Source organism: Martes martes, assembly GCF_963455335.1.
Source record: "Martes martes genome assembly, chromosome: X".
Classification (NCBI taxonomy): domain Eukaryota; kingdom Metazoa; phylum Chordata; class Mammalia; order Carnivora; family Mustelidae; genus Martes; species Martes martes.
This window is the reverse complement of record NC_137897.1, coordinates 83,000,943-83,016,745: the sequence shown is the minus strand read 5'-3', so window position 1 is coordinate 83,016,745 and position 15,803 is coordinate 83,000,943. Positions and strand designations below refer to the sequence as shown.

At 44.8% G+C, this 15,803-nt stretch overlaps 1 protein-coding gene across 3 annotated transcripts in view; it reads right to left on the bottom strand.

Moving 5' to 3' along the window:
• Window positions 1-15,803, bottom strand: part of MID2 (midline 2) — a 93,132-nt gene that overhangs the window by 57,817 nt on the left and 19,512 nt on the right. For all 3 annotated transcript variants that reach the window (XM_080831357.1, XM_080831359.1, XM_080831358.1), the window contains exon 3: window positions 8,560-8,655. In XM_080831357.1, coding sequence (XP_080687483.1) covers window positions 8,560-8,655 — 96 coding nt within the window. The remainder of the gene's footprint in view (window positions 1-8,559; window positions 8,656-15,803) is intronic.

Sequence of the window (15,803 nt, the reverse complement as noted above, 5' to 3'; positions counted from 1 at the left end):
CAGATGGGAAATGGGGCTATAAAATGAGCTTCACTACACCAAAGAAAGTGCAAAAACAGAACGAGAGTGCGTGCCTCTATGAACTGTTTTGACTATGAAAACATGACTCCACCAGACAACTTATATGTCCTACAGATGCGGGGCAGGAGGAGAGGAAAAACAATATTAATCTAACCCATTTTAGCCTTACAACCTGCCATGTGTCCATACTCTCCAAATGTTTCAAACGCAGCAGTTCACATCCTTGAACTTTTTATTCTGCTGGAATTTAGCAAGAATTGTCAAAAAGTATGTTTGAAAAAGAATGGAACGCTTTAGATGACTGAAAAATTATAAAGCGCTTGCTTTCCTAGTATAAAAATAGGCTCTGCCCACACCTTGGATTCCGCAGTTGATTTAAGTTTTTCACCTATATTAAATGTCAATTACCATATACTTAATAGGATTCAACGTAATACTCTGAATTAATCATTTCAGTGGTATAAATGAATGGACTGACTAGGTCACTATGCACTTATTTTTATTGTTTGTGGAAATCATTTTTTCCATCTATAATTCCACATTGGCTTCAAAATAGCTATTTTATTCTCACCAGGTGCTAGAAGCCCAAATCTTCCTCAGGAGCTGTTAAGTAGGCTCCACTTGGTCTGTGATCTCTCACAAAAATCCAGAACATTTTGGCTACTAAACCTTTTAAAAATCCCAAAGAACTCTCTCATTTTAAAACCACGAGAAATGAAAGTATGTGTCCCCTCCCTAAAACTTTTTTTTTTTTTGTCTTTGCTTAGAGGCAATAATCGAGAGGGATCTGGGCAGGATAATGGGTGAGTTTACTTAAGTATCAAATTAAAGACTCCCTTCAATATTCTTGCAGAAGGGCGGGGGACTTTTTCCCCACTAGGTAAAATTTAATTTGGTAACTGAAAATGAGCAGCTTATGGAGCGCAAGACCCCTTTCTACTGGGCCACGTTTGCGGAGATGCGGGTGGGTTATTGAATAGGGTCCTATGGCTGAGATCGCCGACGTTTTTAGTGCTGCAATTCGCTACACCGCCCTTCCTGAGGAGCGTTCTAGTTCATGTACATTAAATTTGAAATTGATGGTGAGCATTCGGGAATCACTGTCCTCCCCACCCTCAGAAATAAAGGTAAATACCTCTAGAAGTCTAGAGGTCTGGGAGAGGAGTCTCTGGCAAAGGAGTGGTGCCCAGAAATACCACTCGGTACTACAACAGCTGACAGCTGCTCCGACTATTACTTCTACTCCTCTCACCACAGCAGCAATTACTACAACCGTTTATTGAGCCTTGACTATCCCAGGCACCGTGGCAAGGACTTTGCATGTAGTACATTTCCCTTTAAGGTAGGATTAGTCTAGGTTCTACAGATGATGAAACCGAACACGGAGTAGTTACACGCCCAAGATTACAACAGCGAGCAGGACCCCCATCCATCCAGTTCCAAAGCTACCAGGGCGCGCTGCATCCAAGAACCTACGTACCCTTTCTGGAAGGACAGAATTGTAGAAACTGGGGCTTTGGAGCTAGGCAAGAGGGCCCTGGGTTGGAAAGGTGGCTGGAAGCCAAGTGTGAAAGGGAAATGAGGCACGTGTGGTGTGAGTCAGATTGGACCCGGTGGCTCCTGCTAGCAGCTACCCGGTCACAGAATAAACGACTAGAGCTTACATGTGTGTTTGTGAGTCGGATTGTCCTGCACTTCAAAAGGTTGCTTCGTCATCAAACTCCTGGTGGTCTGCATTTCCTTACAACTTAACTTTCTCCTTGACCTCTCAGAGTCTGTCTTCCATCCTCGCCTTTCCGCTGAGCCTTCTCTCTTAGAGGTCACTAATGATATCTTCCCGTATGATGTTGCCACTACTGCAGGGGCCTCTATCAAACCTTCCACACCTTGAAGCCTTCTTTCTCTTCCTTTGCTGTTTTGATCCTCTGTTTTGCCAGTGCTCCTCCTCCCTTCTGTTTTTCATTTCCCTTTTGCTCTCTTCTGGTGTTCCCATACCTCACTCACACGCCTTACTCACTCCAAACCATCCTCATGATGGGCCAGGAACCACTGGGGTTGGACAAGAAACATCAAGCAGTGTGTGCCTTGGCTTTGTCAAAGGAAGCACAGCAGGGTGGTCAGGGACCCAGGCTCTGGAGCTAAAGCACCTGGATTCAAACCCCCACTCGGTTACCTCCTAGCAGCATGACCTTGCTAAATCACTTCAGTCCCCCTATATCTCAATGTTTTACCTGTAAAGCAGGAATAATAATAGTGTTTACCTCATTGAGTTGTTGGAAGGATGAAATGAGTTTCCATATATAAAACGCTTACTTGGAACATAGGAAATGATCATTAAGTGTTATTTATTATAGTCTGTACAAAGGCAATTTCTAAAATGTTGATTATTTCCACAAATGAATTATTACTTCCAATATTTAAATTTTTTTAAAGATTTTCTTTATTTGAGAGAGAGACAGAGAGAGTGAGCATGAGCATGAGACTAGCAGAAGGGCAGAAGGAGAGGGAGAAGCAGACTCCCCCTTGAGCAGGGAGCCTGATGTGGGGGTTCCATCCCAGGACCCCAGGATCATGACCTAAGCTGAAGGCAGATGCTAAGCCAACTGAGCCTCAGGCGACCCTTAAATTTTTTTAAAAGATTTATTTATTTTGAAAAAGGGAGAGCACACAGGTGGGAGGGGCAGAGGGAGAGGGAGAGAGAAACTCAAGCAGATTCCTTGCTGAATGTAGAGCCCTGCATGGGGCTCGATCTCATGACCCTGATATCACAACCTAAGCCAAAACCAGGAGTCAGATATATAACCAACTGAGCCACCCAACTGCCCCTCTGATATTTAAATTTTTAAAAGGTACACCATTCGTCAGTAATCTCATAAAAAGTTCCCCACTCTCCACTTATCTCAGGAAGGTCAGCTTGTTGTTGAGCTGATCTGTCCTGGGCCTTCTTGTTCTCAACTTTCTCCATGGCTTTATGTGCCACTTAGGTTCTGATGAGTCCTAGGTCTTTCTCACTTCCCCAGACCTCTCTCCTGACCTCCAGATCCAGCCAGCCAGCTGCCTACTGGGCATTTCTTACCTACCTGGCTCACAGTGTGACAAACCTCTCGTGTCTAAGAAGACCTCCAATTGTATTTCCTTACTTACTTAAAAGGCCACACATCCATTCAGCGACCCAAGCCAGAAACCTGGGGATCAGCCTACTATTCTCTCACCCTTTCACCCATCACATCTAACTGATCACCAAGTAATACTGATACAGGAGTGTTTTAAATGTATCCCCTCCTCCCTAATGCTACTACCACACTACCCTAGGTTGGGCCTCGGTCCCTCTCTGCATCAGTAAAAGCCACGTAACTGGTCACTTTGCCATCACTTTTGATCTTTGACCCCTGTTCCACTGTGGGGAGGGTGGTGCTACAGCCAGAGCAATCCTGAAATGCAGGTCTCATCCGGTTATTTCCCTGCTTTAAATCCTTCCCTAGAGTCTTCAGGACCAAGTTCAAATACCTACACAAAGCCAACAAGACCCTTCATTATCTAGGCCCTAGCTACTACTTCTTCACCTCTTGCAATGAATGAGTCTCCCCTCTGACATTCTAGCTTTACCAAGATGTGCCCTACACAGCTCTGTGCTCTTGACCCTTCTGCGTGCTTCCATGGGGTCCCCTTCACCACCTAACCTCACTCTCGTTGGCAAAATTCTACCCTTATTTCAAGACAACTCAATTTTTTTTTTAATTTCCATTCTGCTGTCTTTCCTAAGTCCCTCAGGCAGACTTGGGTGTTTCTTTCTCCACGCTAGCCTGTCATCTCGCACTTGCGTTTATTGCAATAATTACCACTTCACATCGTATCTGACATTTTACCTGTCAGGTAAGTTCCCTCGAGTTGAGGACAGGGACTGTTTCCTATTTATTTCTACCCACCCAATGTCCACCCAGGGCACAGCATACCATTTTGCCCATATGACAGGCTCCTTTATACCTCTCTGCTCTCTGTCTCCGTGGAGGGAGTCATTTATCTTTCCTCCCTAAACATTTGGCTAAAATGCATTTTATCTGTGAGATTTTCCCTGATTACACTGACTTCCCTATCCTCACTCCTTCATTTCATCATGTCCTCAGGGCTCGGAGAAGACTCTTCCAACAAACAGATTTGTGCTTTAATGCTTTCGATTTGATTCTTGCTCCTAGCTCGACCACTCTAAAACGTTTAGGGAGCATCTGCTGAAATCATCCACAGAAGTGTGGTTTTAAAAATTAATTTCCGTTCAAACACCTATTTTTTTTAATGCTTGGAGAAGCAGTCAGGCTTCTTGCCCTTCCCAAACCAAATACCCTGTCAGCGCTCGATATGGGCAGAAAGGGCGGAGAACACGGAGTCATCTACAGTGAGACTTCTGAAAGCAAATGAGGCGAAGACTGAACTAAGGTAAGCCACCCAGCTCCTTAAAAGGCTTCAGAAGGACCAGAAAGAAATCAATCTGCCCATGGGACTTCTAGAATGGACTAACCCATTGGACTGCTGAAAACAGATGCCACACAAAATATCCAAGAAGATGCTTTCGTCGGCTCGGTGCCCTGAAACTTACCCAGGAGACTGAAGAAGTAAAAATAGAAAGGCTACACTCCCTACACTGTGCGCTGCCTCCTAAATACTCCTCTTTTTTACTAGAAACTGTATTTTCCCGAGCTAGACTCAAAAGTTCTTGGAGGCCAGCAACAGCATATGTTTCTTTTATAGTTCCCAAGTTGCCCACCACACTAAGTATGTAGTGTTGGCTCAAGAAATGCTTTGTTGTCCACTGACCCATCCCCAAGCACTTAACTATTTTTCTTCCCCTCGATATTTTCAGGAATGCTTGTTATTCACAAAAGAGCGCAGTCTTGGAAGCCAAGAGGAAATATTCATCTGTTGGTATACATTTTCCCTTGGCTATGCATTAAACAGAGATTTCCTCTGGAAATGTAAACAAAGGATGCCTGATGAGAAAGGACAAAGAACTATATATAGAGATCAAGTGGCCAGAGTGTGTGTGTGGGGGGGGTCAAAGCATGGCCCTCCCTTAACCAATTTAAAGGAGCCTTCCTTCTGCTCCTGCCTCCTTCCCATGCTCTCCAGCCCCAACCAAAAAATAGTTTCCAACTGCCTATGCCCTGAATTCTGGAAGCTGGGCAGCAACTGGAACAGGCTGATTTACTAAGGAATTCAGCTAAAAAGTCTGTGGCGATCCTAATCTCTGTTTCTGTAATAATAGGAAGACTGTAGCTTTGTTTACTTTCTGGGGAGAATAGAGAACAAGAAGAAAGAACCAGGAGAGAGGCAGTATTTACAGCCCCTTTATGAAAAGTCCATCTAAGACAAAAACATTTGCAGACAATAAGGAAGGGGAACAGGTTTGGCAGGAAAATAGCCTATTCCAGTTTTCTCAGAAGTGCCTTAGCTGGTCTCCTCCACCCCCGCCCAACGTGAAAGGCCTGGTTCACACTGTGAATAGAGTCTTTCCCTATAGACAAAGCTGGAGTCAATAGAACGCCAAACACATAAACGCGCGCGCGCGCGCGCACACACACACACACACACACAAATTCACATCACCCTTTAGTGTCTGGTTCTCATGACAGCCCATCTCCTACTATTTATTTCATTGTGTAAAGTATTTAGAGGCATTTACGAAGTCTCAATTCCCTTCTTTAACTGCATTTTTAATCCCGGGGCTTGTTCCAAAGCCTTCTGGACACACAGGCTCTGTGCTGAATGAGTATAATAAGTACCCTGGACTCACCCTATTATTATGGGGACGTTTAGGGCACATCCCTAACCTTTCAGAAGGGATGATGTCATAGAACACAGCCATGCTCTTCCATAAACCATCTTGTAGGCTTCCTGTCAAAGACAGAATCCTAAACTGGAGGGCCTATGGAGTTAACTCCCCAAATACTCTCACCCTTGACGTGTAACATCGGATCTCGTGGTTCTTTGGCAACCGTCGGTTACCAATTTTATGCCATTGTCTCTGTTGCCCGCCCATGCATATTCGTAGCGGGGTGGATTTGTGCAGCATATAAGCCATCCGAAGGCAGATATCGTGCCCGCCCGTGCTGTTTTCTTTGTACCTGGTACAAAGCCGTGCATAAGCAAGTATTGGCAAAAGGTGACCTTTTGTGTGGCAGAGCAGACAGCAGCCTACGCAATGGATTTAACAAGCATCTCTAAGGGAGCCTCTTAAGCCCCTCCTTGGCTGGTTCATCATAGGACTGCTCTTCCCTCCCATTTGGTTTGTACCTGGCAGCACTGCTGTCATCTCCTGCAAGGCTCGAACCAGAGGACCGACTTCAGAAAGGCACTGTTAAGACATTGCCTGTTACCTAGAGGGCCAGAATGAGTCCTCGTCTATTAACACAAGGATGCATTGTTTTATGAGACTAGCTCCTCCTTGCTGCTTGAAAAGAGTGGGGCCCTGAATACAAAGGTCTGGCGGGTGCAGTGGGCGGGGAAGGGCTGGAATCCGGCTCTGTCTGGGTGAGGCTGGTCAGAGTGATCAACTTCCCAGGGTGGGATGATAAGATGTCAGAGAGGTCTCAGGGCAAATAAGCAATGAAAACAAACTGCTTACTTTGCTAATTTGACTACAACTTACACTATACTTAATAGTCTTTTTGATGAGAATGAGGAAGGTGATAATTATAATTTCTAACAATGTTTTATTCACTATTAGCTGTTACCCCACCCTCAGCCATGAGAATTCTAAGCCAAGGGATCCCTTATCTTGTCTCCTGCTTACAATACTTCCTTGTCTCTCCACCAGTGTGGGTTTCTTATACTGTAATCTGACAGCATAATCAGAAGCTTTGATAGAGTGGAACAGAGAGGGAGTCTGAGTAGCTAAAAAGCACTCTAAAATGTCTTCTGTTTTGCTTCTCCCCACGCAGTAAAGGATGAAATCAAAGACCAAAGAAGAGAATAAAAAATGTAGCTTGCAGAATCATGACCCATGAATCTGGAAGACACATAGAAGGTCAGGGAGTCAGTTGAATCCCTTATTTTCACAGGTAAGGACCCTGAAGCAGAGTTGTTGGGTGACTTACTCAAATTCATATCACCAGTTAATGGCAGTGTCAAGACTGGAACCGTATTTTGTAAGTTACATTCCAGGGTTCTTTCTTTCCATTCCTTGGGCTTCTTCCTAACTGTCCCGCTACATTTCTACAATCTCGCCCCTGAGTTTAACAGTGTCCTCTACCCCCTCCATACAGCACCACTCTCCTCCACAAACGGAGTGCCCAGCAGGGATTAAATTGTTACGGTACGCTCATCATCCAAGTACACTCTCCTTTAAGAAATGCAAGACCTGGGTATTGCACTGAGGAGGGCATGTGCTCTGATACGCACTGGGTATTATACTTAACTAATGAATCATTGAACACTGCATCAAGGACTAATTATGTACTATATAGTGGCTAACTGAGCATAATTTTAAAAATTAAAATTAATTAATTAATTAAAAAAAAGAAATGCAAGACCTGAAGACATCCAATTAGGAGTGCTTACATGGATAAGACCATTCTTTTTCTTACTAGAAGATTCTCACACTCCCTTAAGTAGAAATTCCTGGGTAGGATTTACCTTGAACCACTACATTTATCTGTCATACAAGGAAGCTTAGAACTAGACCATGAGGTTGTAAATAGAATTAGAAACCTTTTCATCCAATCACTGCCCAGGAAGAATGCTATAATATTTTATCCGACCCACTTTAGACTTGAAGCCTTACGGTTACCTCTTTAACAAAACCAACACAAAACCAAATGCTATAGCTGAGGTCCCGTGCTCTTGAGAAAGAGAGAGAAATAACATCTTTCTTTCATTACATCCACTGAACTGATGAAAAGACTGACTCCTCTTGTAAGCTCTGCTCTTTGATGTTGCCCTGACGTAGGTAACAGGTTTTGAAAACCTTAGACTGGTATGACACTTTACAATTCACAGACAACTTGAACAGAGAGAGCATTTGTTGATGACAAGAGCAAGTGGGATGGTGATGAGTGAGGACCAAGTGAGGTGCATGGGGACAAAGGGAGGAGAGGCTAGGAACAGGAGAAGCAGTCCTGGTAAGTACTCTCACAGACACGATACTGCCCAGAACAAACCTCGCCCTACTCCAAGGACCCCGGATTCTCAGATGCCCCTGTGAAACCCCAGTGATCTCTTTAGGGAGCTAAGATGTCCAGTTTGATGAGAGAAGAAACACACTGCATGTTAGATTCTCATATTGCCTGCCACTTAGAAAGGAGAACGGATTACCCCCTGGACTGCTGTCTCTCAGTTCATCGTCCCCACCCATCTATTTCCGTTTAAACAATAGCCATCTGCCATTTTTCTTGGAACAAGCATCCTAAGGGAATGAGACTTCCCAGAACTATCATTGAGCCCTTCACTCCAAATGGCTGAGCTACACTCTTGACAAGACTCAAATATACCCCAAAGATCACCTGACGCGGGTCCCCTGAAAGAATCACAAAAGTTTCCATTACGTACCTCAACTTGCTGGCAGATCTGTATTAGTTTGGCCATTTGATTTTCTAGTTCACTGTTGCGCTTAACCAGGTTGGTGAGGTTCATCTCCAGAGTTTGCTGCCATCGATGAGAGTAGGAAGCCAGAGGGAAACAGGGAAGAGGGGAAAAAATAAGAAACGTTCAGTGAGCTTGAGAACCAATATTAATGTGGAGATCATTCAGTCGGTTGACAAAGAGTCAACCGACTCATTTCAAAGAGACACTGAGCACTTGTTGTGGGCCAAGCACTCTCCTAGGTGCTAATTCATAACACTGTGCATTTGTTCCAGGCTCTCGTTATTGCAGGAAAGATGACATTGATGACTTCGTGGATGTAGGAATTTAATGATATTAAGACAACTTTATGTTCTCTACAAGATTTTTAACTTTTTAAAGTATTTCATAGTATTTCATTTTGCCTTCACAGTAACCCAGGGACATAAGGAGAAGAGGTATTATCCTCTCTTTTACAGATGAGGAGACTAAGGGAACTCTGTTGAACAAACAGTACTTGCAGACACTATGCTAGGCAATTTCATTTAATAACCATAACAGTCCATGAGGTAGGATACATCAGCATTTTACAGATGAGGACTGAGCTTCAGAATGAGGGAAAAGTGTTCTTTGCTGTCCTGTAATTAGTAGACGACAAAGCTGGGACTAGAACCCAGTTCTCTAGCCTTGGTCACAGCTTTGTTCCAGTATTCATGACTTTTTTCTTATTTTTTTTTTCTTGGAAACATTTGAGATTTATCAGTAGGTTCCTTCAGGAAAAAAAAATGATATTTTAACTGTGAGATTCATCAAAATCGAACATTGTATCTCACAGCTTCCCTCCTTTGGCCCTAAGGAATAGCCCCTGGAGACGACAGACTTCAAAACTTGATGCCTGGTGTATCGAGGTAGGACACCCACTGCTTAGGATTGCTTACTGGGACATATATCCTTTCACTTCATTACAAGCACTTTGCAAATCTCTTTAAAATAACAGAAGTACAACAGTACTCAGAATTCTTAGCGTATTTTCCGTTGAGCAAGCTACTCCCTCCCATTCCTTATGTGGAAAAAAAAAAAAAACAACAGAATGTTAGTCACTCTAGGTTGATAATGGGATTTTATATTCCTTCCCATTCCCAAGTCTTCAGCTCTGGTGGCTGCTTCTCCTCTAGAACCAGTCCCAAAATCCACTTCTCTCTTACTCACCACCCCAACACCCCCACAAAGTCTGTTCCAAATGTAATACCCCATCTTCTTGGCCCTTATTCTGCGAACATTCCTTCCCTTGGTTGTGTACACTGCTTTGTTGCTGTCTCCGTAGCGCAAAGTCCATGTTTTTTGATAGGAGGGAATGGGGGGGGCAAAGGGAAGTGGGGGAACAGGGAGAGGACTCATGTACTTGGCCCCTTTCTTGTCCACTAAGTAGCTGTGTGTCTCCTTAGTATTCTTGGCACTGGCCCATGAGTCCATCCCAGACAATGTATTCCCATAGACATATGTATTTCTAGGATGGGCGGTCTGATCTCCCTTGTTCTCAAACTGGATTATGAGAACCAGCTTAGTCTTTGCTTCCCTTCTTGCCAGATCTCCCTTGGTCTCTTTGGCTTTATTCCCATGGAAGTGATTTTTCCCCATTTATTCCACTGTTCTTGGCTTGGGCACAGGGTCTCCCCTGGCTTCTTTAACTCCCCAACCATCTCCATCCGTGGCCCTCTCCTTAGCAAGGTTAAACCAAGGGAAGAAGGGAGAAAGAAGGGCAGCAGTTGTTGATTTGGACACGCTCTCTAAGCTAAGTAGATGTCATGAGATTAAAAAAAAAAGAAGAAATGGCAGAAGTTCAGAGTTTGAATACAACAAAAGGTAATGAACACCTGTTCTGGTGAGGGGGCAGTGAATTCCAAGAGAAAGAGGAGGGGAAGCAAAGGTGGGTCTTGAAGGACAAGGGGGATTTTAACAAACAGAGATAGGGGAGGACGGGATGTTCTATGCACAAGGAATAACCTGAGTGAAAGGGAATAAAGTATAAAGATGGGCTCAGGGAAGAGAGGTCGAATTTGGCTAGAACAGAGGGTACAATCGAGGTGGGGGGCAAGGTTGGAAATGCAGCTGGAGGTCCTGTTTTGAAGGTCTCAAACACCTAGGTAGGGAGTTTATACCTATTTTTATTTTCTAGCAGTGGGGACTTGCCAAAGCCTTTGGAGCAAGACAATGGCATAATCTGGGCCACATTTATGAACTCAACCTACCAGCAATAATGTGGGGCAGACTGAAACAGGAGAGCCTAGGGGCAGGGACACTGGCTAAGAGGAAGCTGTCATGTTCAAGGCAGTTGGTACTGCAGGTCTGGGCCAAGCTGAGAGGATAATCGAGAGGAACACGTTTCGAGAAAGGACTTGTAACTGTCCACTACGCAGAGAGGACAAGAAATAGGAGGACTAAGTAAAAGCAGTTGGATTTGATAATTACAAGTCACCAGCGACCCCTGAAAAAGGCGTTTTAGTGGGGTTTGGAAGCAAATGCGAAAAGGAACAGAGGCAGGGAGTCCCTCAGTAGTGACAACGTGGAGGTGGCAAGTGTGGACTCCTCTTCAAAAATCTGGCTGGGGGGGGGGCGCCTGGGTGGCTCAGTGGGTTAAAGCCTCTGCCTTCAGCTCAGGTCATGGTCTCGGGGTCCTAGGATTGGGCCCCACGTCGGGCTCTCTGCTCGGCAAGGAGCCTGCTTCCCCTTCTCTCTCTGCCTGCCTCTCTGCCCACTTGTGATCTCTCTTTGTCAAAATAGATAAATAAATTTTTTTTAAAAAATCTGGCTGGGGCTGGGTGGGGTGTTAAGACAGAGCTATGGTTCAATGAAACGATCCAGCTTAGGATAGACAATGGGCATTGGCAATGGGCCCCACGAGTTTAAGGCTTCTACTAGCACAGAGGTCCAGATTCCCAGATCAATGGAAACCCCATGTCTCACCATCGACGATATGGACCGAGAAGGTAGAGGTGATGTAGACTGATAAACTCTGAATAGACACAGCGTTAGATATCTGCGTTTCAAACTGTAACACATTTCCGTTCAAGCACAGGATTCCATGGGGAAAATGTTTTCTAACAAGTCCATGCAACCTGTTGCAACACTTGTCGTGAAACTAATAGCCTATACATAATTCATAGCGTTGAGCAGGACTAAGGGTCCCTGCTGTGTGTTCATTTATGGCCCAGCACCAAAACTCGCAGCTTCTATAAAGCCACCGAAAATGAAAATTAGGGCTGAACCCATAATTTGGGGTCTGGTTTGACTATGGACCTTGGGGTTACCGTCACAATATGGCAAATGCTTCTTTTGCTTGGGCCCCCTAGCAATTTGCAGAAAGCCAGCCCATTTTAACACCGCAGAACGAGAACTGACAAGATGACTCTAATTCCAACCTTACTTCATTAATATGAAAATGCTTGGAAAAATAAATCTCTGGCTAATGAAAACACCATCTGTTGATGGCTTTTTGCCACTGTTTTCTTACATTACAAGACATAATTTGAGGAAAACCCCGAACATTTACTTACTCACTTCCTCTTCATTTGCAAGGAATGAAAGCCTCCTCTCAAACTGGAATTGATTCTCGATAATGAACATATGCAAAGGGAAGCGGAGAATTGCTGCAATTATGCATTCCGTTTCCTCACTCTTCCTTATCATGCCTGGCACTGGCAAATCATTTAGAACTAGAAATTCGGGGCCACTCTAGGCTCGAACGATTGCATTGATTTGGCCAAGTAATTCTCTTGCCTGTGCTCTGGCTAAGTAGACCAAGGGAACACATGTACATATGTGTCTGTGTGTCAATGTGTGTGTGTGTGTGTGTGTGTACACAATCTGCTTATGGAAAATTAAACACATCTTTTTGTTGTTGTGTTGCTGTGGTTTGGTTCTGAAACACGGGTTTGTTTTGTTCTTCTCTTGCAACGTCCAGTGAATCCCTGGGCCCGGCTCCCTCTGTCCAAGCCTCATTAGCGTAGCTTTCTCAGAACAGCTGAAACACGACAAAGAGACAGCCAGAGTGGCAGGGGAGATTGGAATGGAGATATGTGCCGGGAGGAAACAGGGAGGAGGGGGATGGGGTGGGGGGGGAACAGGAGGTTGGCAGGGAAGCAGGATGAAGCTCCCATTTCCTGCTGCAGGAGGTTACTTCTGGGTCCTTCTGTGCTTCCCCTGTGTGAGGGTCAGAGAAGCCATTTGCACTGCGACACTGAGACCCTGGTCACCTCCAGATGATGACACTGTTACAGCTTCCATGGAATTGTACACGGGTCTTAGCAACGTAACCAAGGTTTTAAAAGGCCCAAGAGAGCTAAACTGACGGTCCACACCCATTCCGGTTTTTCATCCGAGTTCCGCTGCGGTTGTGTCATGTAGACTTGGCCTGTTTGGGCTCAGTTCTACCCTTCACAAAGAGGAGAATGCTGGCCATTTCTGAGATACCAGGCACGGCCTAGTCTTCCAGACAGCATCCCATAAAAAGAAATGGCTTCTTTAACCCTCTCAAATAATTGCTGGGGTGTTTGTTTTTTAAGATGTTTTAATTTATTCATCTGAGAGAGAGAGGGAGAGAGCGAGCGAGCGCAAGAGCACAAGCATGGGGGAGGGGCAGAGGGAGAAGCAGATTCCCCGCTGAGCAGGGAGCCCAATGCGGGGCTCGATCCCCAGACCCCGGGATCGTGACCTGAGCAGAAGGCAGAGGCTTCACCAACTGAGCCACCCAGGCGCCCCAATTGCTGGTTTTTATTATTTTTTTCCATGTCTCTAGACAAAGGTGGTTTCAGATAACTTTCTCACTGGCTCCCTCAAGAAACCAAGCTATCCGTCAGAACATTGCCTCGTCATTAAAGCTAGAGGTTCCCCTGACGGCACACGCTCTCGACCACTATTGCCACCTGTCATGCTCCATGAAGGCACGTGTATTCACACATAGGTGAGCACGCTGACACACCCCTACTTGACACCATTCGTCTTGAAGCCTAAAAAGGGGTGACGCCTGCCTGTACTATTTAAACCTGTCGAAGTGCCACCGAATGCCTGCAAACTCTTTTGCTTTCTAAAAGGCACGAGAGAACAGTATTTAAATCTACACAAGATCCCAATTGTTTTGATGTGGGAATTGACCTTTGGGGGATGCAGGAAGAGAAGGGAAGGGAAGAAAGGCCAATATACCCCAAACCTTGAGCCTTCCCAACTCACAGAAGACAGCTTCATCTTTAAAAATGATCTGAGCCAGTGACCCCATTACTATTTCTCGACATGCTCTTTTTTTCTGACATGCTGTCTGCTCACTGATGTTCCTAGCTCTTCCAAAAGCCAGTAACCAAAAATCTTAGCACACTTTTGGGGTCACATTCTGCTTTCCTTTTTTAACTGCTTCTCTTAAAATACTTACTTTGCTTTTGCTTCAGTCTGTCACTTTATGTATCAATTACATATGGCCTTTCAACAGCAGAACACACCATCTGGTCTACCAACTGAAGCCCACACCCTTCTGCCAGAGTGTGTTCCTTCCCCAAACATTTATTTGCTGTTGTGTAGACACGGGCTATGTCCCAAAATGAGATACAGGTGATATACTGGATCCACAAGGTCTACGCTACTTGAAGTTCGTTAGAGAATAGCCAGACTGGTCCTCAAGCCAGGTGAACCAGGTGGCCATCTCTCTTCTTTCCAGAATGTTCTGACACCATTCCGCAAACACCCATGCCTCCCCTAGTGCCCTTATCAGGAATGCTACACAAACCATCCTGCGTTTTTTAATGTGTTTTTGTTTTCCCCTCTCCTCAGGGGCATTGCATGGTTAAATCTCTAGCTTAAATGTGTAAATTTTTATTTGGACCTTCTAAAAGAAAACCTGTATTAAAAACCTAAATCCAGTTGTATTATTTGGGTAACAGAATAGTGAGCCAAAGCCAATTCTCCTTTCCTGGAGTTCTCAATGTTGTATTTTACTTGAGCTATTCCTCTTCAGTTCCTGCCTCTTGTGCACACCCTCTCCTTCCTCCTTCACACACTCTTCATTTGTGTCTCTGTTCTAGACCCTGAGTGTGCCACAAGGCTCAATCCTGGGCCCCCACTCAGCTCACCACTGAAATACTCTGCCTCCACGCTGAAGGCACTCAGTCTACATCTCTAGCCCTGATCTTTCAACCACCACGAAGGCCTGAATTTCAACTCCTTCTAGAACATTTGCCCTTGAAGTTCTGAGAGTACCATGTTTTCCCTCCTCCAGATATTTGAGCAAACTATTTTCTTTCTGCTAGAGCCCTTCCTACCCCTTACTCCATCCCCGTTCCCCAACTGGGCACCCAAAAACCCGCCCAAAGCCTCTTTTGACAGATGTCCCTCCCATGCTCTCTCTCAATCCCTTGAGCTTCCGTTGTCATAGAACTCACCACAGTGTCTTGTAACTGTGTCCTTGACTATCATTCTCCCCATACTGAGCTGAAAACTCCACCAGGGTTGGGACTGAGCTCTTTTATCAATGTAACCCCAACACCCCTTCTGGTACTTGGCATCTAATAGGTGTTCGGTAAACGTTTGATGACTGAATGAATGCTGAATGACCCATGATTATAACAAACTCAAGGCTAAAGTCAAATCATCCCACCCAAACTGTTAGCCCCTTCCAAATTTCCCTACTTCTATCCCCAGTAACACTATTCTTCAAGTCATCTCCTACTCCAAAGTCATTTTTTAACTCTTTCTCTCCAACATCTGTAACCATACAGTCAGCCATTCACCAAGTCCCGTCCATCGTTCTTCACAGTCTCCAGTTTGACCCTTCTCTCCAACAAATTCATTCATGATTCCCTGCTTTGAGCTCCATGACTCCCTTTCCCTGAGTCTTCCTTTGCGCTTCCTACCATCCTGCACACACCTCTGTCATGGCACTTACCATACTGCTTTGGAATGTTTGATGTACTTATCTGTCTCTCTTACCAAGTTCAAAACTCTGCAGGGCAGTGACTGTGCCTGATTTCCTGTGTCCCCAGCTCCTACCGCTATGACTTGAACAGTGTTCAGTAAACAAAGTGACTGCTCATGAATTGTTTGTTAAATGAATGAATGAATCCTTGGCCTTGATCCCTGGTGCTACAGTTTAAGTTACTATCTGTCCTGTCTTCAGGGGAGATAAAGAACAAGACATTACCTCATTACATCAACCGTTCGAGAACTTGCATGTCATTATCACATTTTCC